A 25,752-nucleotide genomic window follows, 5' to 3' on the forward strand; every position below is an offset into this window, starting at 1 on the left:
TCCCCTCATGAGCCGGGGCCGAGGGTCCCCTCATGAGCCGGGGATCCCCTCATGAGCCGGGGCTGGGGCCGGGAGTCCCTCATGAGCCGGGGATCCCCTCATGAGCCGGGGGTCCCCTCATGAGCCGGGGCTGGGGCCGGGGGTCCCCTCACGAGCCGGCGCCGCGGTGCCCTCACGGGCCGGGGGTCCCCTCATCAGCAAGGGGTCCCCTCATGAGCCGGGGATCCCCTCATGAGCCGGGGCCGCGGTCCCCTCACGGGCCGGGGGTCCCCTCATGAGCCGGGGATCCCCTCATGAGCCGGGGCCGCGGTCCCCTCACGGGCCGGGGGTCCCCTCATGAGCCGGGGATCCCCTCATGAGCCGGGGCCGCGGTCCCCTCACGGGCCGGGAGTCCCCTCATGAGCCGGGGATCCCCTCATGAGCCGGGGATCCCCTCATGAGCCGGGGCTGGGGCCGGGGGTCCCCTCATCAGCAAGGGGTCCCCTCATGAGCCGGGGCCGCGGTCCCCTCGTGAGCCGGGGATCCCCTCATGAGCCGGGGCTGGGGCCGGGAGTCCCTCATGAGCCGGGGATCCCCTCATGAGCCGGGGCCGCGGTCCCCTCACGGGCCGGGGGTCCCCTCATCAGCCGGTGCCGCGGTGCCCTCACGGGCCGGGGGTCCCCTCATGAGCCGGGGATCCCCTCCTGAGCCGGGGCTGGGGCCGGGGGTCCCCTCATCAGCAAGGGGTCCCCTCATGAGCCGGGGCCGAGGGTCCCCTCATGAGCCGGGGATCCCCTCATGAGCCGGGGCTGGGGCCGGGAGTCCCTCATGAGCCGGGGATCCCCTCATGAGCCGGGGGTCCCCTCATGAGCCGGGGCTGGGGCCGGGGGTCCCCTCACGAGCCGGCGCCGCGGTGCCCTCACGGGCCGGGGGTCCCCTCATCAGCAAGGGGTCCCCTCATGAGCCGGGGATCCCCTCATGAGCCGGGGCCGCGGTCCCCTCACGGGCCGGGGGTCCCCTCATGAGCCGGGGATCCCCTCATGAGCCGGGGCCGCGGTCCCCTCACGGGCCGGGGGTCCCCTCATGAGCCGGGGATCCCCTCATGAGCCGGGGCCGCGGTCCCCTCACGGGCCGGGAGTCCCCTCATGAGCCGGGGATCCCCTCATGAGCCGGGGATCCCCTCATGAGCCGGGGCTGGGGCCGGGAGTCCCCTCACGAGCCGGGGCCGCGGTGCCCTCACGGGCCGGGCCCGGACTCGGCAGCCGCCGCCAGCGGAGCCTCTTCCGGCCGCTCCCGCCTCCGTCTCTGTGGTTGTTCCTCCCGCTCCTCCCCGCGGGGCGGCGGCGATGGCGGAGCCGGGGGGAGCCGGCGGGAGCCCCGAGCCCCCCGTGCAGGTGGTACGTGGCAGGCGGGGCCGGGCCGGGGTGCCCCGGGCCCGGGGCGGACTCGGCAGCTCGGGCGGGGCCGGGGCTGGCCCGGGAGGGTCCCCCGGAGGGCTCGGTGCCGGCGGGTTCTGCAGAGCGGCAGCCCCGGCGCGTTCGGTACACGGGCTTGGCAATGAAAGTCGTAAAATCTTCCTACAACGCTTCCTGCTTCTGTTACTTCCCGTACTTATATACATATATATACACATACATACATATGTGTATATCCATACATATATGTATGTATATATGTGTGTATATGTATATATATGTCTATACATACATATATGTATAGACATATATATGTATATACACATATAGATAGGTATATATGTGTATATATGTACACAGATATACATATGCATATGCATATACATATACATATACATATACATATACATATACATATACATATACATATCTAGTGTGTATATCTGTAGTGTGAATATATATTATATAAATATAATTTTTTAAATATATGCTCACTTATGTATAAATTAAACACGTAGAAAAATATACAACATCCATCTCTATCTGTGCCTGTATAGGTATGTAAATAGAAATATAAAAATACAGAAGTATATATAATACTTGTCTAGAATGTGTGGAGTTCAGGGGAAACGAGGTACTGTCTCAATGCTCAAGTCCAGGTTTAATTCACAGCTCTGTTTTAAGAGTTGTATTTGGCTCATAGACCATGAAACTCCTCTCTGTTGGATGCTGCTGTAAATCAGCCTCATGTAACAAAACAGTAATTCTGACTCAGATCATGCAGGTTGGCACTCCGATGATTTGTAACGCCAAAAGTACATTAGTTGTTTGCAATTTATGTCCCAAATACTCAAAATTATTTTAAGAGTCCTTTACACTCTCTATAGTTCACTGTTTTCATAGCAGTCTTCAAATATAAGAAGGGCTGCTGCAAGGAGAACTAGAATAATCATCTGTGCTGGGATTGGGAAGTAGAAGTTGGCATCAACTGTACAAAAGGACACTGGGAAAACCATTCTAGGTTTCCTTATGCCTACTTTTACTGAGTACCTTAGCAAGGTTGGTGTTTGACCCTGGAGAGAGGGTTTGTCAGCAATGCCAGAGCTGTGGTTGATCTTGTTTTGGGACAGGAGAAGCAGACACAGTCTCTGGAGGTTAATACCAGCTGCTATTTTTGCTATGAGACTGCACCTGTAAGTGAAATAGTGCCCTGGATCATGTTTTTCCCCTCTTTAAATGGTTTAAGGAGATTGAATTATTCTGATATGGTCACACAACATTAAAAGCCAATTTATGACTGCCTAATTGCAACTCTTAAACCAGGGTACAAATCTGGTAATGAATGAGGGATAAATGAAAGTCTAGATTGTTGATTTATCCTCAAACTAAAACTAAACACAGAAACCAGTGAGCTGAGCAAGAATGGTGGATTCTAAGAAAACTCTAGTACATGACATCAGCAATACTCTGAAGTGTTAATCCTATTGCTAAGTACAGTTATTTGTGAGGATTTGTTAATTTTTCAGGTTTTACACAGAAGTATCATCAGCACCTCAGCTCTGGGCCTTAGTTTGGCAGGTGTCCAGTTCTCTGATTGGTCATGGTTCTATGAAAGTAGAATTTGCTCACAGTAATGTGTTAAGGAGCACGTTATTATATTATGAGCAGTTCAATTCAGAGCACCTCAGTGCCATCAGGTATTTATGGGTTGTTTTATATATGCTGCCCTTAAAGTACTTTTTTCTGCTTTCAGTTCAAACTAAACAGGGAGGTCAAACATCATCTTGCTGTTTTGCTCTGCTGCCCTGACTTAAAACAGGAGTACACCACGGAAAAAAGGCAAAGAAGTTCCAGTTTTCAAACCAATGGCAAGATAGTTGGTGATGGCTTAGTCAAATTTATACTAAGTGAATCAGAAAACAAATTGAAAAATAACTGATTTTTCTGGATGTGCAAAACTGCATGAGTTTATATTGCCATTGGAAGAATTGTGGAACCCTTTTTTTCTGAATGAATGTATTAGATTGATTGGTATGAATGTGTAGGGTCATATTTTAATTGCCATGTCCACATAAAGAATATTAAAATCTTGAGTAAATTGAATATACTACCTCAGAATCTCAGATTTTTGCTTGTTTTTTTAGTCTCAAAGTACTAATCTGAGACACTTCTGAAATAATCTTTTTTGTCTGTATGTTGTAATTATTGGGTAATCAGTTTCACTTTTTATTTGGTTCTCCCTAATTTATTTATCTCTCTAAAACACAAATCAAAGGCCTACTTTGCTTAAAAGTTTAGAGATGTTCGATCATCCTGCCAAAAATCAGGAAGTTCATTCATTGTAGATGTTTGCTATATTATTTGGTTGTGAAATGTTGTTAATCATTGTACCCTACACAGGACTGGGTTGTACTGTTTGTACATCCTTCAGTGTCCAAAAATCTGCTTTCTGATGTGTGCACCTGTATTTGCACGGTGCACATGTGTTCACATGGCACTAAACAGTGAATAATTCCATTTCAGTGTCCCAGTGTTTTGTTTCTTGGGATTCTGTCCTGCTCACAATAGGAATAAATCCTCTCTTTCTTCCAACCGTGCGTTTGTGGTTACCCCACATAATGAGGAGTTTAAATTGTGTTTCTAGGGACTTCTTGAAATGTCCCATGAGACTTTTTAGGAGTTTCTTAGGCTATTAAGTTCCCCATCTCTATGTGATTTCAGCAGGTACAGACTTGGCTCTCCCTTTTCAGACACAGCCAGTGTTCCACCAGGCTGATTTCTCAGGCCTTTGCATGTTCTGAAGGAAATGTGTTCTCTTCTGAGACACTGAAAGAATTTTGGGGGTAATTTTTTAGGGATAATTAGCCCAGTGATGAGTAACTAAACTTGAACAGCTAAAGCCCTCCTCTCTGGTTTCTAACCAATTTTCAAATCTTTCAGGTATGTTTTGCTGCTGTGTGTGCACCTCTGAAGCAAGGGGCTGTAGGAGGAAAGGCTGCAGCAAGGGTGGCAGAGTATGGAACTACATCACTGGTCAACTTCCACTGTGCATTAGAGCAGTTGTAGGTGGAATAATTTTTAAAAACTTGGCTGCAGCCTGAGGGTCCAGCTGCATATATGAGCATTTCCAATTAGGCTTGAAGAGAAACTGATGAGTAATGTTTTAATGGAGGACAAAAGTGAGGAGTGTCTTAAGAAATGCAGGAATACAAGAAACAGGTTAGGGTGATGTTACAGATGTTTCATTTGTGGGTTTGCTTCAGTGGTCTCTCTTGTTTCCTTGGGCTTCCACCAAAAACCATCTTGTGGAACTTAATTTCAAAAGAAGTTTGATAGAGAAGAAAACAAATCATATATTTGTAATGAAAATAAAGGTTATTTGCCTACTTTTATATTTTTAAGATGCATTTCTAGGTGAAAGTTAGTTTCAGATGGATCTGCTACTTCTCCTTTTTACAAAATATACACTAAGTAAACAAAAATATGCTTCCTGACATGCATGTGGATGTCTGTTTGTTTTCTTGTAGTCTATCATTGTGCCTGTTCACAACAGTGAATGCTGGTTAGATGAATGCCTAAAGTCAGTTTGGGAACAAGATTTTAAAGGAACCATGGAGCTGTCAATTTTTAATGATGCCAGTAAGGTACATTCCAGATCTTCTTTAAAATACTGTCCAAGTAAATATTGTCTCTAACAAGAATTTTTGGTTCACTTCAACACACAAATTAAAATAGCTGCATCCATGTCATTATTTTTATTCTAGGATGGTTCAGCTGAAATAATTGAAAAATGGAAGATCAAGTTGGAAGAAGTTGGGATTTCAGTAATCATTGGAACCAACAATTCCTCTCAGCCTCGAGGTGGTACGTAGCTTAATTTTGTGAGAGTTTGGTTCTTATCGCAAGCACCTTCTGATTTTTAGTTTGAAAAGTGCCTTTGTAGCCATTTCCACTGCAATGAGAAAACCCACATTGTTTTCTAGAGCTCTGTTTGAAAACTCATTCCAATTTGAGTTTGGCACTGTTGCTTTGAGCTCTGTAGAATTTGTTTATATGTTCAAGGAAAGAAGAACTTGGCTTACCACTTGTGTGCTCTACTCTGCAAAAGCAAAAGAATTTTGTTTAATTGTAGTATACACAATGTTGTTAATGCTTACAATTTTACTGTGTCTTTCTGATATCTGATTTATCTTCAGGAGATTGGGTTCTAAGAAAAAACACATTAAAAATTCCTTGCATAAAGATTTTAAAAGTAAATGCATATCTTTCAGTCCAGTAAAATAGACTCTGAAGTAGAAAATAAATACCTTTTTGATATTACTTCAATGATCAAATCAAACCAGAGGTTTCAGAAGTTTTGATGTGAGCTAAAAGCTCTCACTAAAGTCCCAAGTATTCACTCAAAGGGCTAAACCAATATGTTTGGTGAGCTGTCAGGCAGGTGTATGATGGGATTCCTTGTTCATTTGTATGCTAATATGAATTATCTCCCACTGCAGGAGATTACTTTAACGTAATTTTCTTTTGCTTGCTTTGGTTGGTTTATGTTTAGGGGGTTTTAGCAGAAAATCTTTGTAAAGTGTGAAATAAAAATAAAAGTCAGTTGGAGAAGCTGTTGTAGAGTGACAGTAAAGTTGGAAGACCACGTCTGTGTTCTGAGGAAGAGCAGCAGGACAAAAGAAGAGCAGTGTGCTCACATTTTGTACTGGAGCTGTGTAACCAATGTTTCAGTCATTCTGGACTTTTTAATGAGTAGACAGGTAGGAATTGTTAAATCATTGGTTCCAAATTTGTGTCTTTGAAGTTGTCTCTTAAATGTCACACTTTGGAAACACGGTAACACAACATTTGGACAGTTTCTTTTTTTTCACTACACATCCTGTTTGAAGTGTAAAGAAACTCAGGCTTATTACAGTATCCTCAAGATGATCTTCTTAGGCAAAAGCCCACTTCTGTTTCAGAAAGTTTTCTTTTCATCCCCTGTTGAAACATGCAAATAAATAGGCAGTTTGTGCCCTGACTTCATCTGCAACCTGGCAGAGGCCCCTGGCTTTATTTACTGTCATTTCTCCTGACTGTAGGCTTTACATCTGTTTTTAAATAGTTGTCAGACATAGCAATACTGAAGTAACACAGCATAATCCTTACTATAAATATTTTTAGTATTTTAATACCTTTAGCATGAACTGGTGTTGTTTTGACAGTGCAGCTTGTAATATTAGAACTATTGGGCTGGTAATGACAAAAGGCAGACAAGGTTTTCGGAGGGAATTTTTCTCTTTTGGGCAACTGATACAGTTGGAATTGAGCAATGTCAAGAATTACTCATAATCCTGTAATTTTTTCTTCTTTTTCTCCCCTCTGCTATTGGATGATCAGTCTCTTTTTAAAACTGACTTCTTTTAATAGTTGATGATCAAGAAACTAAGTAGGTTTCAATTTAAGTCAAAGAATAATCTCAGAGGTTGTTCATTCTGATACTTAAGATAGTTAGTAATGTTTCTGCTAATACCATCGTGTTGTGTAACATATTTTCCATTTTTATAAACATTTGCTATGTCTAAAGTCTTGTTCCTACTGGAGTGTTGTATCAATTGTGTATAAACTAGGTTTTAGTTTGCCAGAACACACAAGGAGGATGGGATTTTTTTTTTAATTTTAGAATTCTGATGTCTGTTCACCTTTGCACTTCAGGAAACTGAACCTAAAACTGAGTTCCAGTTGTGAATTCCATTGTGCCAGTCGGGATATGTCAGATTATTTTATGGTTTAGCATGCATTTGTCAATGTTGGGACAGCTGGAGACTGAAGAGATCTTTAATAAATTGGGGGTGGGAGGGGCTGTGCACTATTTAAATGTATAATTTAAATAATAGTGTGAAATGCATAGTTCTGCTAAAACACAAACCCAGGTTTATCCATGTGGGAGACACTCTCAAGTCACCATTAAAACAAGGACATCTTTACTTCGTGGTTGTTAAATTTTAGAAGCAGGTTACTTGAAATCCATAGTATTTGTTTGCTTTTGGTGATTTACTTTCATTTTGTTAAGGACTAGGTACAACTGGAAGGAGTCTTGCCTTTAAAAGAAGATGCTTTGGTACAGAAACAATGTACTAGTCAGGCTTCACACATCTTCAACTATTTACACAAGATTAGGATTTATTTCTGATTCTTTTCTAACATGTAAAAGAAAGGGGGGGGGAACCTTGGAAAAAAGAAAGGGTCACTTGCCTAAAAAAAGGAAACCTTTTTCTTTCCAAGAGTAAGGAATGTTAATATCTCACTGAGGCTTAAGTTTTTACGGCTGTAACCATGGGAACAGGCTCTTTTCACCAAGTAAGCAGGCCTTACAAAACTCAGAGATCTGGCACAAACATTTCATTTTGTTCAGTAGAGTAATATTAAAGAATTTTTTTTTACTCATGCCAAACACAGAATTTGTTGTGGTGAAAGAATTTTAATACCTAGTTTCTTCTATGGGGAGTTATATTTATCTTCTTAATAATTAAAAAAAAAAATGCGTATTTTCTTCTCTCTCTTTCCTCTAAAAGATACCTAGTATATGAAAAACTTCAGGATGTTTCTGTTAAACACAGCAAGAAATATTTTCCAGCTCTTTCTCATAGCAAATACTAGATATTTCATTATTTTATTTAAAGTAGTTTATTTGAAAATGAGATTTGAAATACTTCAGAAAACTCATAGAGTAATAAAATTGCCACCTTCTAGTTGCCTTGAAGCCTCCTTCACTCTTTTCTTACATTTTTGATTCCTTGTAATTCATTAGTATCCACTGAAGGCTGTTGAAATATTTGGGTATGCTAATGACAGTACTGAAATATAAGTCCAGGCCACTTTACAGCTGCTGTGGCTTCTGGTAGTACTGGTGTGTTTAAAGTTTTCAGATTTAATTCTGTCATCATTTTTGTGCTGTTCTTTTCTCTCTTGCTTTACTAGGGACCTCCACAGGACTGGGGGTTGCTGCTTTGGCATGTCCAGACGTGCTGACTTGCATCAGTTGTTTCCCACTAAAACTGCTCGTGCCAGGACCCAGCTCTGCTGCTGTGGCAGCTCCAGTCTCTGCCAGCTGCTTTTTTACTGCCAGTAGGAAGGAGACTGAGAGTTACTGTGTAGATAAGATTCCATATTCATGGGCCTGTAAAAGGTAGTATGTAAACATCCTGTAAAATAATACATCCAAAAAACCCATGATGAAGAGAAGTTGAGGTGAGGATTAATGTACATGAGAAAAAAGAACACAGTTATAAGGAAGAGCCTTTATTAGTTGTGTTCTGGTGGTAGTTGACATAATGTTCCTTGAGGCAGTAAGAAATGCAGTCATAAGTCTTTTTCTGTACTTGGACAGCTCAGCAAAATACCCAAGGAGCACGTGCATTACAACTAAGGGAACCTTTGAGCCCAGTTAAATCTGTTTCCTGAGCAAACTTAAATTTGTAACACATAAAAACATAAGAGAATTACAGAACTCTGCTTTTTTCCAAATGCAAAGTCAGAAACTTTGTGGATAATATTATTTAAAATTATTCTGCTCCACTTAATGGTGAGATTTTTTGGCTTTACATTTCCAGTTTTTCCCCCAAAGAGTAAAAACCCTACAGTATTGCATGTCTTCATGCAGGTCAGGGTGATCTTGCTGGATTCCCTTACTTGGTTCGAAAAATACTCCAAAGGGAGCTTAAGTGTTCCACATATGACCAAGTGGAATCCATGCAGCATTTTTCAGACTAACACTGGATATAGTGTGGGCTTTTCTTAGAATTCTGCCCAGGGCAAGAATTCAGAGATCAGAATGTTCTTAAGTACTCCTTGTCTACCTGCAAAAATAATCCCAGGTAAGCATTCCCACCTTGTGGGTGTATTCCAGTGGTTGCTGCAGTCCCATCCTTACCTTCAAGTGTGGATTCCTGTTCCTTCCTATTTATCTGCTTCTGCCATTTGCTTGATCCTCCAGAGCTGTCATCTGCTTTAGAAATTAAGCTGACAAGAAAAAATTTCTTCTTTGGTTTATTCATTTCTTCCTGAAATGAATGGGTTGATAAAAAGATTCACCAAGTCTCAGGAGGTCAGAAACTAGGAGACCTTAGGTGCCAATGTTGTCATTTGTCTGAAGTGACATTGAGGGTACAACATGTTATGGTATAAATAAATCACCTTTGTGCTCTGTGTATGTATCTACTAAATCAGCCTGCTTTGGCTCCTCTCTGCATCCCTTTACATAAATGGCACGTGAAGTTTTTGTATTTGCAAACTTTATACTTAACAAAAACAAAGGAACAGAACTTTTTGAGTCCTCCTGAGAACCCTGATGGGAAGAACATGACCAGCAGTTTCTGGTCCTTCTCTGCCTCTTATTTGCTGGTATTTTTTAGGTCTTAAAAGGTGAATATAAGTACAGCCAAGGGTTTTCAGCATCTCTTCTTTGCAAGGGGTTGGCCTAGATGACTTTTAAAGGTCCCTTCCAGCCCAAAGCTTTCTGTGGTTCTACAAGCTGAGATTCTGAATATAAAACCTGCTCTCTTCAAGATACACATTACATATTATGTCTTAGGGGAGGGCTGGCAAAAGTACTCTTATTCTACTTGATTGTAGAATTCTGATACTCACTCAGAGAAGGTGACTGACATAGGCATCCTGTTTCAATATTCACAAATTACCTTGCTTTAAATATGGAAATTCTGGTACTTTATGTGATGCTGACTTTTGTTTGTTCCTTACTTTATTAAGATTTAAAGAGATGCAGCAGTAAAAACACCTCCATCCTTTTATCTTTGCTTTCTCTCTTTCAGTTGGATTTGCTAAAAATCAAGCAGTAATGCAGAGCTCAGGAACCTATCTCTGCTTTCTGGATTCAGTAAGTTAATGCTTTTTGTCTAACTTGGTTTTGTCAATATAATCCTTTTCTTTTTAATGAAATTGTTGATTTGCTGAAAGACAAGCTGCTTAAAGGAGTTTGTTTAGTGTGCAGGTTACTATTTATGGTTGTGAAGTTCTTTTCCAACCTGTAGACAGCCTTACATAATGCTTTGATTATATCAGATTTCACAAGCTGTTGTGAACAGGGCTGGGCAAGGTCGGTATTTAGGTGTTTTGAGGATTTTTCTTTCCCACATTCTTCAGAAAATTGTATTGATGAGAAACTAAGAGATAATCTACTGGCTTTTTGATGTAAAATAGGAGGGATCTCACCTTCCAAGTTGAATTTTTTTTCCCTGTCCTTTGTTGGATATCTTCTGTGAAGCCATTCAGCTCAGTAACCCCCAGATAAGGATCTCACTTGGTGCAGCTGAATATGCAGGAATGGTTTCACAAAGGTGCCCAGCCTTTGAGTGGGGCAGTGTGCTGGGAGCAGGCAAGAAGAGCAGGACCTTCAAGGCTCACTGATCTCCTGTAATTTCACCTGAAGATTGATTTCTTTTCCTCTGAATTGGAACTGAACTATGGGTTAGGGTGGTACAGGATGAACTGGCAGCTGACAGCGTTGGTTTTCAGCTACAATTCAGCTGAATATTATGATTGACTGTGCTTGTTAAAAAGTGTTTGAGAGCAGGTATGGGAACACCACAGCCATTCTCAGGTTTTAATTAGGGAAATCCTTCAGTTTGCAAACTCCACTGCCTTATCAACTTGATGGAAGAAATCTTTTTTTTTGTTCATATGTTAAAATGTTGTGATTTTTGTGATGTATTGTCAGTCAGTGAGGATGTTTATGCATCTAAAATGAAAAAAAAGAACAACAAGGGAACTTATTTGCAAAGTTTGGGTATTCTAGGCTTGCATTACATTGCACAGGGCATTCTAGGGGGTCTGCAGGATGAGGAATGTGTGTACTTGATCTGGCTGAAGATGAGTCCACGAGTACATGAATGAGAAATTAATCTACTCTTGCCCCATTAAGCTTCATATCTTCTGTCTCAAATACGTATAGCATGATCTACTGAAATAAATTATGGATTAGTATTTCTTTTCAATTCAGACAGATCTAGTTGTTTGAAAATCACTAGCAATGAACTAGAAAGTCAAATTCTCTAAATGAAGTTAATTCATATTTTCATAGTGATTCTTCAGAATTCTCAATTTGTTATTTACCATATATTATAATCTCCCTGCTGCTGTGTTGTTTCTATTAGCTGACTATTGCAGGAAAAACAAAACATCAGTGAAGGAAATTACAATTATTAAGGATATAACTGGTAATTATACAATATTTCTGCAATATTGTCACTAGCAGAAGTTTTTATTTAATATTATCAAGAATTACTTGAAGTGAGTTGAGGATTTTATGGTTTACAGTGTGGATAAGCTTAGGAGAAATTACCAAGATTTTCTGTTCTATGTGTTTCTGTTACTTCTTCAAATCAGAGGCATTCTGGACTACCAGCCTAATCTTGTTACAAAAGAAATATTAAATGCCTGGCATTACTTAAATGTGTTTTCTACTGTCTCCTCTTGTGACTACCATGCTTTGCTGAAAACAGATCAGAACAAATAAAATGGATGTAGAAACTGCTACAAGTCCAAAAATTGCTCAGTGTTTTGGCTGTAGTTAGTAAATGTTGTGTGATAGTAGCTGGGACACAGATGTTGCCAGCTGTTCAACAACTCTGCTTCCACACACCACCAACTTTCTTCATTTCAGTCACCAGCCCAGGACCCAGCTCTCTAGGAAGGAATGTTGATATCAGCCTGTTGGAATGTGCAGTAATGCCGAGGAATTGACCTTCAGAAGTGCAGCCACAAGTTCAGGTTTGCTACAGGTGGATGTGGAGAGGAATGGAGCTGTTTGTGCACGTTACAAACAGGTGGAGAAATGCAACCCTGGCTTTTTGTGCATTCTTTGTTTTCTCTGTGAAGTGAAATGAGTGGATGAGCATATTTGGGAGCATCTTTGGAAGTGCTAGCTCCAGCAAGGCTGTTTTTGCTTGCCATTCCAGCTGGAGTCAAGCTGCTCGTGTTATGTCTCTCAACACAGATTTCTGAGGACAACAAACTGGGAAGAAATGTGGAAAAAAGGGTTACAGGTCTCAGAACTGTCAGAATTTGATCAGCCTTTTCTAGTATGAAGTGGCAGCTGTTGGACTAACAGCTATTGTGGATTTTTTTTACTGTGGTTGTTGTTACAGATTTCACCTCCAAGCTACTGAGGCATTTTTTCCCCTGTGGGAAAACAAGTAGAAAAATTGAAGATACTTAAGAATTTTTTCATATATGACATTTGTAATATGGGAAAATAAGAGGTATTTTGCAAATATATTCCACTATTAGCTTTTCTTCTTCAAATTGTCTGCAGTTATGACTTTATCTGCCCAATTCATTGTACTTCTCTGGGGTGGTGTCATCTTTGTTAGAATCATTTACCCACTTGCAGTACAGCAGAACTCTTACACTAAAAATTTTTCTTTGAACTGCTGTTTTCATTGACATACACATAAACATGCCTCTACTTGTCTGAAACTGTATTTCTTTAAAAAGGATCATGCTTTCATTTCATCCTAATAATCTGTGTAGTTTCCAATTATTTCAGGTTTATTCAGTGTGTTGTTGGAGAGTTCCTGAGCATAAAAATGTGTCCTTTTTTGACCTGCAGTGTTTCAAACCCAGTTATAATCACTTGAGAATGTAACGTGCTTGTTTTAATCTTTTGAAAGGCTCTGTTGGCAATGTATCACAATTTCAGAGATTCTCAGGCAGTCAAAGATATGACTTTAAACCATGTTGCCACAGTGTCACTACTTGCCAATAGTCAGAAATGCCATAGGGATGCAAGTGAGTTTTATTCACCAAAAATGAGGGTGAACCACACAGGATTTGTCATTCCTGTGCCTTTTGGTTTGGGAGATTGGTTTGCATTATTTAAATTTGGAATGGTAATTCTTAATTGTTGTGTGCATAATTGCTTATTTTCAAATTGCCTGTGTTCCTTGAGGTTCAAGTTCAAACCCACTCATTGAGGGGCTGTTGCTAAAGGCTTTGGAGGAAGGTGGTTGGAACTTCTCTAGCCAGATGTGTCAGGCACATTCAGTTAGAAACAGATTGTTTTTTCCAGCCTCTGTAACTTCCTGGGTTTGGAAGCATGGATTTCCTCCTAGTTGCCATTATACCAAACAGGCACTAGTAAACTTCAGAAATATTCCTCCTTTCTTTCAAATTAGTCTGTATTTCTTAGGAAATGAAGATGTGATCAGAGTTCATGTATTTCTTTTCTGTTGTTGTTTTACACAGTGTTCCTTGGGAACTTACCCTCTGATTTAAAAACTGAAATAAGCTGTTATAAAAATAGCAGGTGTGAATGTAGTGGTGAAGTCCATTACCAGAAGAGTTGTCTGTCTTTCCTAATCACCAATGAGTCCCAATAATCAAAATACAAGTGCTGAAGGCATCACTCATTGTTTTGTAAAGATATGCTTATATCAAAACCAGAATAAGTGCCTCTGTCTGGTGTGAAGTGTTAAATGAAGAAGCAAACCTTCAGAATTTGGTTGCCATAACCTCTCCCTGCATGTGTCTTCATCTATTCAGTAGTTATAGAGGACATTTGGAATTGCTGGAGAAGCTTTCAATCTTGTCTGGGTTTACTGGCTTTGCTACTGAATATCTTGTGAGTTACCTGCTTGATTTGACTGCAAACACATCATTTTTTCAGTGATGCAACTATGTGAAAAAATCAAAGGTGATCTCCAGTGACCACAGAAAAGCAAGATATGGAAAGGCATATGTCTGTATTTGTTGAATAAATGCACTGAGGTGGGAGCTGCTTCTACAGCAAGTTTCCTGACCAGGTAATAGTGATGCTTAATTAAAAGATTCCATAAGAAGATTGTCAGGCTTGTAAGAGCACCACATAGATCTTTCCATGTAGACCTGTTTGTTGCTATGCTAAAAAAAAAAAAAAAAGAAAAAGAAAAAAAGGTGCTCAATGCAGTCAGCTTGTTAAATGTGTTTTCATTGTTGTCCCCTTTCTTTCTCAGTTTAATTTGGGAGTAGAAACAGAAAGTAGCATTTTTTTTTACAATCTTGCAAGTAGTGACAGATGATTAGTCTCAGGTGATTTGTGGGTGCCATTTGAGTGCCTGGTTCTAAGGAGTTTGATAGTGTGGGGCTGTTCAAACACCAGCCCCTGGAGAATTGCCTGGGTTCAGGGTATTTCCTTCAGCAGAGCTGTTGACAGGAGGTTTTGGAGGTCCCAGGCGTTTCACTTCCCTGGTTCAAGGAGTTGAACTGAACAATAGCAAAGAAAGATTTTCCCTCTAGTCTGAGCAGGTGCAGGATAAATGAATGGACCATTTGATGAATTGAAAGATTTTGGAGATGTCATATTGTTGCTCAGTGAGTGAAACATTCCTCCCGCTGTTGCTGCTGGGTGTATTTTGATTTTAACAGCTGTAACAGGAAGAAGGTGCTGTTGTTATGGGAGTGGAGTGTGTCAGCTCTCAATCATTTTTTTTTCATTTTGGGCAGCCAAATATGAAGGACTTTGGAAAAGTCCAAAATGAGATGCTGAGTCTGTAATGTGAACTTAAGAAAGCACCTCAGTACTGAGTTATAATTAGTGTTTTGTTTTATGTGAACTTGGTCTTGGTTGCAAAGAGTAGGTGTGTATTGTGCACTGATTTGTATATTTTGTTTTACTTTCTGAAGTGCAGAAGCACCAATTTTTACGGGAAAATGATGAAGTCACTACTGTGGAGCCCAATGTGATCCACACAGCCTGGCTGAAGAGGCCAGCTTTTGTATTCAAAGTATGTGATTGGGGAAGGCGTGCATTTATTTAACATTCATTTGAATTTTTCTTTTTTTGTCCATTCTTTCTATGGGAGAAATTTCTCTTCATTCTGTATATCTGCTAGGGGACAACCATTAGAGACTTCCATGTGAACAGAAAAAACTGGATTTTATTATAAACTTCTGTTTTGTTAAAATTGTTTTTCAATGTAAGTCACTGCTACTATTCTTATCTTCCGTACTCTCACCTAGGAAACAGAAACAAACTAAATATACTTCCCTTTCTTGTATAGGCCCTTTTTTATTTTTCCCTGTCTGACATGAGTGAATCATAATTTGGAAAGTGTTTGCCTGATTACTGAGGTTTTCTTCTCAGTGTTAAACCAAAAAAAAAAAAAAATGACCAAACTCTGCCTGTAGAAACTGAAGCCTGGCAACACATTTGCTGAATTCAATATCATAAGTGCAACAGCTTTGATAGAAAATTTATGATTGCATCATGTACTGTTGAATAAAATACTTTACCACCTTAGTTGTTTAATACTATAGTTGCTAAAATTCTATAATTTATTTTAAGGTGCTCTTAATTTGTGGTACAATCAATTTAGCTTTTCTCATTTGAATTTATTTGGGTTTTTAAATACTAATCTTAAATCCATCTGAGTTCCCTAAGGTGATTTCACTCTAAATACTGGTTTTCACTCCTTTGCAGTCATTCATAGTGAGGAATTTGTCAAAGATGGATTTTGCTGTTACTTTCTGGTACCAACCTGAATCCAAAAAAGCTGAATGATGATTGTGTCTCATTTCTGTCTGCGGTGTGATTTATATTTTGTGCTGTTCTTCCTCCTCATTATTATAGTATTTAGAATTATGTCCTAAACTATTATACTCTTTTTTCCCCATCTTTCTTTCTCCTTCCATGAACTCAGAAGGTATCACAGAACCATCCAGCATCCAGTGCAATGTGTGTGTAAAGCTGCTAATTAAAAAATGAGACAGAATTATTAAAAGAAATAAAGGTCACCCAGGGTAAGAGTTCATAGAGTTTTCCAGCATTAGAGAACAAAGCTGTATTAATAAAAAGAGGCATTTAGAAGTTTTTGTGGCTATAGTGCCCCTCTTTAGCTGGAGCTTACAGACTACTGATGCTCTCTGATAGCCTAAGCCCCAGATCTGTCCATCTGTGAGTTTTGCCAATAGCATCAAACTGAGCCAGTGTTTTTTTAGGGGAGCAGGGCCATTCCTGCCAAACTGGGTGGTTATGAAAACATGACATCGACCTCTTTGGTGCATAGGTTATTTTGATTTGGTTTGAGTACTTTCCATGCTGATTTAACCTTTTAAAATCAAGTATATTATTTTTCATCTTTGTGGATGTGAGAGTTCTCTCTGTTGTGTGGGATCAAGAGCAGTGAGATGTTTTAGCACAAGAGCATATGTTGTATCTTGTAAAAGATCAGGGTAACATTGTTCTGAGCATTGAAATTCCTGTTTTTTTGGTGGATTTTTATCTCTTTTTTTCCTTTTTTTTTCTTTATTCCCCCTTTTTTCCCTCTTTCTTTCCTTTTTTTTCCCTTTGGATTGAACAAGAAAACATCTAAGGATCCTTAGCAACTTGTAAAGGAGTGAACAAAGTTCAGTTAAAATATATCTGCTATTGCTTGTATGAAAACAAGGTTTTAATTTACAAAAATTTGCTCTGTATTTGGCATAAAGAAACAGGATTATGGTTTTTCCTGTGGGAAATAGGGTAAAGGTTTTATGGAAACACTTGCTTGATACTAGAATTCTGGTGCTCTATTGATAAAATGGATTAGGTGGTAAATAATATCATTGTTGTTTTGAAGTCATGAGAAATCAGAAGGGTTTTTTCTTTGCTCTATTGGCTTTGAAAATCAGGAACAGCTGTCATGTTTATTACTAAACATATCCTAAATGTAAAATACAGAAAAATGCTTTTGGCAACGTAGTCCTCCCATCTTTTATAAACTTACATTTGGTAAGAGTCAGTTTTATTATTATTTTGTTTTATCTTTAACCTTGAATTATATTAAATAGTTGGACCTACTTCTGAAACTTTTTTTATCATGTAGGTTTTGATAAAATTATAGGGGCACCTTTATAGCAAGGTCATTCAGTTCTTCAAGCTATAGATATTTAAGTGCTAATATTTTTTTTGTTGCTGTTGACTTGATGGGAAATTTTAATGTGAAAGTGGTTGGAAATTCAATATTGAGGGTTTGTGTTTTAATAGGAAAATCAGAATTATTTCAGTGTGAGGAACTGTTAAAACGGTGTCTATAGAACAGGAATTCAGGGTTCCTTTGAATTATTTTTGCCTGATTAAGTTTATTTGGAAGTGCTCCTGGAAGAAATAGCTTTAACCAGAATCTAAAAAAGATTGATTCTTTAAAAGGGGGGAAATATGGCACCAACATGGAAATGAATATGGGTAGAAACATCAGGGGCCTAAATTTAGGGAAGAAGAATTTTGCTATAGTTTCTATAAACTGTAAAATCACTGTCTAGAATGGATTTAATTTTGAACAGGAAATAATATAATTTTGAAAGGAATCTTTCCTAATAGTTAAGGCAGAATAGCAAGGTACTGACTTTTCACAAAACAACCTTTTTGTATGTAAATAGAACAGATCTTTATGCTACAAGTGGAAGAAGTATTAACACAAAGTTTAAATCTAGGTGGTGTATTTTAAAGCCAGTGTCAATGCTAATGCATTTTATGAGTGTGGGTACTTCCCTTTTTTGCTTTTCCTTAGAATTTTCTCATTTCACCAGTACTAGTTTTTGTGCCCATGAAATATGACATATTTTTAGATCTAGAGACCAAAGGCTTTTCATTTTCAGTGGAACAAGGTACAGGCAGATTACAGAGAACATTTCCTCCCATTGCTGTGTCTGAGATCTCATGCTTTTAACTGAGGGTAGTTCCTTGTCCTCATGCTGCCAGTGCTGCATGGGCAGTTGTGAAAGAGTTGCTGAGTTTCTTGAGAAATAAATGTGAAATGTGAGGGTGCCTGTGGATGTATGCTGAGATCACAGCACCATTGTCACGTAGTAGTTTCCATCACTTCCAGCTCCAACAGCATCCAGTTTGATCCACAAAAAGTGTGAAGTCTCTTAATATCTGTTCCATTTGCATTTCTGGCTGCAAGCCAGTAAAATGATGTTCATTTAGCACCATATTCTAATGTGTGTCAGTAGTGTACTGTGACCCTTTTTATGTGCAGTAACAGTGTGCTATTTATTCCAGGATGATGTGATGATGCCACAGCGGGTTAGGCTGCAGCACCAAGTTGCCATTCAACACCCAAACAGTGTGAGTACTTTTTTCTTGTGTGTATTTCTGGGTTTTCCTTTGCCAGAGTTCCGGATACATCTTTAAAAGGATATGAAAATTTCACAGTGGGGCTGGGGGAGGCAAAGCCATAACCAGTGTATTCTTTTCCTTTATTTTTAATCCTTGCACTGAATGGGAGCTTTGATCGAACTTCTTTTCTTCCTTTTATTTTCTCTCTTCAGAAAACCAGATCTCATTACAACAGTGATACTCTTTTGCAAATAAGTATATAGGTTTGGCTAATGTCTGTAATCTAAAGGAGAATGCCTTTTTTATGTAGCCTTTCTAAGTCATGTGAAAAGCTGCAAAGGATTGGCTACAGCTATGGTTTATCTGTTTTTAATAATTAAGGAACTGTAAACCATAGGGAATGTATGGGTTGTTACCACTGATGAACTGGCCTACAGTTCAGCTGATGTTTCTCTCTATGCCTGTAAAATGAAACATTATTAGATTTCCATTCTTTATTCCTGTGAAATAAACTCTCAGGAATATGCTGTGAGAGAGTTTTTCTCTGATCTATATAATTTTGATTTCATGTGATTTTCTGTGATTAGGGTCAGTGTTCTTTAGAAAGAGTTTGTGCACATGTTCTACTTATCCAAAGATTATATATCTATATATGTAAATAACTTGGTAGTTAATTATATAAATAACTATGGCAGTTAACTAATTTATCCATACTATTGACAAAAGATATTCCTTTATAAACTTGAAAGCTGAGTTTGTATTCCTATCAGCAATATTCAGCAAAATCAGCCTTATTTTTTCCACATCTCTGACATTTTCTCTTGTGGTACTTATTTCAATGTGCCAGAGGTTTCTGGAAAGGAGAGGTCAATTGACTTGGTCTGTCATGAAGGTGTTTTCCTGCAGGTATCTGGACAAAACACACAAGTTTAACATTATTGCTCTTTGTCAACTAAGCACCTTTTGAACTTTTTGAACTCCAAGAGTTCAAAGTAGAGATAATTGCAGTTTTTTTGGCTGAGGAATGTCTGCCAAACAACCTGCTGCTTAGTGGTGGGATGTGTACCTGCTCATCACACCACCTGTATTAGGGCTCTTCTGAAATCTGATCACCCTTACAATGGGATTTATTCAATTGTAGCTTTAACAGTACCCGAGTAGCAGTTAACCTAACTCACATTACAAACACAATAAAATTATAAATCCAAAGTTGTTTTTGTTCTGATATCAATCAGTTAATGTAATTCTGCCAAAAAACCAGAAAGGCAAGTTGATCCAGTATGCCTGTTTTATGGAAATTAGTGCTAAGAGCTGTCATATTTCTTGCTTATATGGCTTCTACAGATGTAAATTAAGACTTTTTAAATTAGACTAAATTCAACTAAACAGTTTGTAGTCTTATTAGAAAGTACTTCAACTGTTTCGTTTATATTCTGTTACACTTTAGTGCCCAACAACCCTCAGTATGAGCTATTCAATGACAATCAAACAAGTAATAAAGAGGACCTGAGTAGACTGAAGGGCCTTTATGATCTGTTCAAAGCAATACAAACCTGTTATTGCCATGTTCCAAATTCATGTGAATTACAGTCCTATTTCAGTCTGGTACTTGTGATGGTCTGGCCTTGGCTGGGTTCTGTCACTCCTCAGAAGGATGGGGTGGTGGGAGGAAGAGAAGGTGGAAAAAATCTGTGGGTCAAGACCAAGGTAATATATTAAAAGAAAAAGGAACAGTCCTTTGGTAAGTTTGGATCTACCACTGCCAGACCTTGCCCACCCCCAGCCTTGTGGGAAGGAGGAGTGTTGGAGAGAGCCTTGGTGCTGTGGGAGCAGGGCTCAGACCACTGGTGTGTTACCAGCACACAGCACTGGGAGGGCTGGTGTGGGCAAAATGAACTCTGCTTCCACCAGAGCCAGCACCTTTTCCATGTTACAGGTACAGAAAATGGGTGGGATGCCTGTGTGAGGTGTGACCTTCTGGGTTAATGCTGGATCTTACAGAACTCTAATTCAAAGGTCTGAAGGAGAAAGGGGAACATACCCAGCTCTTTCTGGTGAGCAAATAGATCAGTTTGGTCCAGAGCCCCTCAACAGTTCTGATACAACTTTGAGAAAAGTTGGCCTGGTCACAAATCTACTGACCAGTGGCAGGGTGGACTTCTGTTCTTAAAAGGATGATCTCTCTGCTGTCCTCAGAATAATCATGCCATTCAATTTTCTGCTCTTGGAAGATGTTTGGGGATGTTTGAATGAAGTTTTGTTCTGTATTTGAAGTTCTGGCTTGGCTTCAATCAGTCTGATAAACCAGAGTAGGTGGAGGGGCAAAAAAAAAAAAAAAAAATTAAAACAAAAAGCAGAAGGTTGAGAAATGCCTGTGAAGCAGTGAGCTTTTTTGGTTTGTTCCTGAAATTCTAATTTGCAGACTTGCACTTTCCACTGTTTTGCAACTTCTCCTGACCTGGATTTTTGACTTTATGCAGTCTCAATATATTTTCAGAAATTTCATTCCTAATCCTAGTCCTGCTGGTTGTTATTGGGAGTTGGATTTGAAGACCAGTGCTCCCAGTGGATATTGCAGGCTTCAGTCTGCTGTTGTTGTTACTATTGATCTACAGGTAGGAAAAGTCTCCAACTTTGCCCACCAAGAGAAATTTCCCAGGTTAATTAACCCCTAGGTTCTTCCTCTTTTGTGTTACTCTTAAATGCAAATTGCCTTACTCTGATTTGAAGCATGTTTACTAAACAGCAGCACCAAAGATATCAGATGCCTTTGTAATTTTCCCAACAAATTATTCTTTAAAGGCACCTGTGTCTCCATCTCCGAAAAAGCAAGAAGCTTGCCCCAGGTTCAGGTACTGGAACACTGAGGTAACAACAGCAGCCTTTGTGTCTCATTTCCTGGATCATAGACTCCTTAATTGTGCTTTAAAGAGCAATTTAATTTCTATTCTCTTAAGCTGCTCTTATCTGGGACACTTTTTAAAAATAAGGCTTGTAGGGTGGAACTGTTCTGTCCTTGGAAATGTTCAGAGTAGAGGATTTTGGATCTCAAAATACAAATCACTAATGCATTGTGCTTTTTTATTAAAACACGACTGCTGTCACCTTGTGCTCTGGTGACTATTTTACATCATCTCCAAGTCCCCCTCACATGAATTCTGTAAATAGACAATCTCATAAGGCACAAGTTTTTGAGACTCTGTGTATTTATACTACAATTTCTTAGGTTCTGCTTAAGAAATATCAGGCTCAGTGCAAATCCCTACTTTTAGCAGTTTTGAAGCTCAGGGACATCATACTGCTTTTGTTTATCCCTAGAAGCTGCATGTGTCCCATTTATCCAGGATAAACCAGGTGTTGTTATTTACCAACCACAAAATGTATATGCTTTGTTGGCAGCTAGTTAATGGGAAGATTCAAGGTTCTATATCCCTTAATTCAGGAAAAATCATGCCTTCATATCTTACTCTGTGTTCTTATGGAGGAGCTCCAACCTAGAGTACATACTAGTGTTCTACAGAACAACTTTCTAAGTTTGGAGTAGCCCAGGAAATTATTTCTCAAATCACACACACTGTGCAGTCATTCACTCTGCCTCTCCTTGATTCTATACTTTAATTTCAAGTGTCACCCTCTGAGAACTCCCAAAGCTTTTTATTTCAAGGAGAGAGGGGGATGTCAGTTGGATCTGCTCCCTGCTTGTCTTGTTGCTGGATGCTTCCAGCAGGCCCTGCTCTGGGCATGCTCAAGGAGAATCACTGGATCTGGGAATGATCTTGGAGACACTGAGTAACATTTAAGAGCTTAGAAAATAACTAAACTTTTCCTCACTGTCTCCTACCTGAGTGAGAAAACAGCTGGAGTGAGAATAGAAGTAAAGAACATTATTTCCTTTTGTTTTCTCTGGCTCAGTAGGAGGTGAATCAGTAGCAGTGTCACAATGAGCACCTTGCTATTTGTTGTGAAATTGCAATCCTCTGCCTCAAACAGGTAGGATACCTGGGCATGTGAGAGAACGCGAAGATACCATTTGCATGTCTTCAATGAGCAATTCTCACTATTTTGCATCTCTAAAGCAGATTTTTGGCATATTCTGTAGCTTGGCTTTAGATCAAGAGCAGCAGTGCTTAAAGCCATTTTTATCTGTTGATTATCTGCCTGTGTTAACCAACTGCCTGAATTCTGCATATCTTTGATGGTTAATGTGACTCTAAGACAGTTGATGGGATTGAGTGAACTTGAACAATTCCTGGCTGCTGGCTCACAGACCTGTTCACCTGCCCTGGGAGAGCTGAAGCAAATATTGCACAATCTGCCAAGGAATTGGAGAAATCAGCAGATGAATGAGAGCTGAGCTGCTCCTTTCTTTAAGGCACAGCTCTAGGCCAAAGGGATTGGCTGTTTTCTTCCCACCTCTGAACTTCACAAATTAACTACACTTAGAAGTTAAGAGGATTTTTTTTTTTCTTTTGGTCTGGAAACATGTTTTTTAATTCTGAAAGCTATAATTTAATAGATTTTTTTTTAATGTCACTGTACCCTGTGCTGTTCTGCTTGTTGGGACCTGTCACACCTTTCTGCCATGTGTTAGAAAGGAGCACGACTGTTTTTTCCTCCTTCCCTTAGTGAGTGCTCTACTTACAGAGTGCACTAGTTTGAGTCATACCATTCTTTTCTTGTGGCTGAAATGATCAGATCCACTTGATTCTGTAATTTTGCAGTGTGAAAAGACAATGAGTGTATGTGAGGTTTTATTAAACTGCCATAAAGCAGAACTACATAATGCTGAATGTTAGCTCTCTGTCCCCCATTTAAATTCAGTTCTGTACCTCTATTTAATTTTCATCCTTCCTGTGTTCAGCGAGGTTGTTGGTGAGCTTCTCTCATTCTGTGTCTTTAATTCTGAAGTCCAGGTTTTACCATCTCCCCCTAAATGCTTTATCGTCCAGTTGTAGCATATAGCTTAGTTGTAGCATATAGCTTAGCAGATTTTCCTTTGATAAATTCTTTATTTTGGATGTGAAGTTGATTAAGATCTTCTTTGCATAGAACTTAAATAAACTTTTTTTCTCCTTAGTTAATTTGCACAGCTCTCCTTGTGCCTGCCTTACTCTGCACGTTTGAGACAGCTCAGTGTGAGCTGCCCGGGCCTGCCCCAGCAAGCACTGCCTGTAGAGGTTAATTATAATATAAAAATTAATTCATACAACAGCTATTGAAGAGACATTAATTGACTACTGTCATGTCTTGGATGACAAATCCAATTTGTTTGCATAAACCTGTTAGCAGGAATTTGCTCCACTAAAGGGGCTGAGTAGATCTAAGAGGCTCTGCTCTGTCTTTGGTATAGACAGAAGGGAAAATGAGATTATATTCCTGAGGTGATTACATGCAGCTGTTAATGTCCAACATCAGTTGATTTTTTATGTCCAGAGGAATGTTTTCATGAACTAGTCTTAATTATTCTAGTCAGCAGATTTTTTTTTATATCCAATTCCATTTTACTGCACACTATTATGAAACTACCAAGTCTTGTACATTCTTCTCCAGCATGTGGAAAATGTAAGTCTGAATTAAGGCTATCCAGTATAGATACTTATAAAAACATTTATAGATTTCACTTCAGGAAATTGTCATTAGAGGCTTTTAAAAGTAATTTATAAGTATATAAAAATAATAATAAAATATAATAGACAAGTATTTTATTGTTTATTAATCATATAGAATATATAAATAATTTATTATTTTCAATAATCTTCTCTTGGTTTGGAGAGTAGAAACTAAAGCAGCAGTTGTCTGAAGGTTTTGTCAGAACTGGTGACATTAGAGTATGTTTAGAGGAAAAAATATTATTCCTTTTTTTGCACTGGAGAATATGAAAATTCTTTCTTTGACAATGTGAGAGTATTATTCTTATATTTTTGATAATTGGGCCTTTCCATGTGTATCGTCCAGATCTGCTGGAATTCAGCTGTGTCTTTGCTTTTTATTAGGCAGCTTCTTTAAAGATTTTTTAAAATTTGGTATTTCTGAAAAGAACCACAGAGCATTTTCAAAGTCATGATGTCAGTCTAGGTCTGTTCTACATTTAATCCAATAGCCCAAATGGGAAACAGCCCAACTGACACAACTTTGTAATTAAATTTGTGTTTAAAATGGCCTCCACATGCCAATAACACCATCAAATGATTGTGAGTACTGGAGTTTGATATTCATGTAAGTCTGACTGTAATGCATTTCATTCATGTAAACATATTTCATTTTTAAACTATGTCTGAAGCATAAAATGTTTGAAAATCGAGATTCCGTGCTCCTGGTGTTCAGGCATTTTGCTGAGGTGATAACTATTACAATGCAATCCGACTTTGTGAAGCTACAGACAAAAGAAATTGGTATCTCTTCAATGATATCTACTTGAAGTTTTCCCCAAAATGTCATGTTCAAGCTTCATTAATTCACACGTGGGACAACATCTTTTTAAATCTTCCTGTGTTGTGATGCTCAGTTGGGCTCGTTCTGATTACACCATGACTTCTTTTTTTTCATATAAATCCACTAAAGAAAATTCAGACTTCCTCAGTTTTTGATTACTCTCTTTTTATGTGCTGAAAAGAAACATGTAACATCCTTTTGTGGACTTTGGACTTGAACTAGGGTCAAGGAGAATGTTTAGCAGGTGTTCTTAAAACTGGATTGCTGCAAGATAGAAGCATCTGTGGAAATAGATATTCATCTGACTTAAGCCTTCTTTGGGGAGTCAGCAATATCAACATATTTTATAATTTTTAAAACATGTTTTAAATACACCAGGGTGTATTTTGTATATTTACACCTAATGCAAATTACCTCACAGGTGTCATGTTTTGAAGAACAATTTCCTCCCTTGGAAATGATTGGGAGAGGAAACACATTTTACTACCTTCTTCCTGCAGTATATCATTTTGGAAAGATTTGAACCACATAAAAATATTTCTTTAGTTTATTTTGCCTTTTAATTGCATTAAATGATGATCACAAAATCTTTCTTAAAGGAAATTACTGCATGAAATTATTACAATCATAATAATTGAAGTAGGGTTTGGAGACAGCAAGCATGACATGTACCTTTCCTTAACACAAAAGATGTGGGCTTCATTAACTAAAGCTGCTCTTAAACATTTAGGATAAGGTAACTTATTAAATAACTCTTATAATAATTATTTAATACAATTTATTTTTAATAAAAAAAGAACTCTTATTAGCTTTTTATTTTAGGATTTTTCCATCTGTGGGTTCTCATAAAGA

At 39.1% G+C, this 25,752-nt stretch overlaps 1 protein-coding gene across 13 annotated transcripts in view; it reads left to right on the plus strand.

Annotated features, from left to right (window-relative positions):
• The first annotated feature begins 1,269 nt into the window (after window positions 1-1,269).
• Window positions 1,270-25,752, plus strand: part of QTGAL (queuosine-tRNA galactosyltransferase) — a 103,745-nt gene continuing 79,262 nt past the window's right edge. For 12 of the 13 annotated variants that reach the window (XR_014949352.1, XR_014949354.1, XR_014949350.1 and 9 more), the window contains exons 1-5: window positions 1,270-1,376; window positions 4,922-5,038; window positions 5,159-5,258; window positions 10,205-10,269; window positions 18,412-18,477. Coding sequence is in view for 6 of the 13 variants with exons in the window: in XM_085556921.1 (XP_085413047.1) it covers window positions 1,326-1,376; window positions 4,922-5,038; window positions 5,159-5,258; window positions 10,205-10,269; window positions 18,412-18,477 (399 nt within the window). In the remaining 7 variants the exon portion in view is untranslated. The remainder of the gene's footprint in view (window positions 1,377-4,921; window positions 5,039-5,158; window positions 5,259-10,204; window positions 10,270-18,411; window positions 18,478-25,752) is intronic. The other variant, XM_085556922.1, reaches the window with a different exon arrangement.

Source organism: Lonchura striata, chromosome 18 (genome assembly GCF_050655825.1).
Source record: "Lonchura striata isolate lonStrDom1 chromosome 18, ASM5065582v1, whole genome shotgun sequence".
In the NCBI taxonomy this organism is placed as follows: domain Eukaryota; kingdom Metazoa; phylum Chordata; class Aves; order Passeriformes; family Estrildidae; genus Lonchura; species Lonchura striata.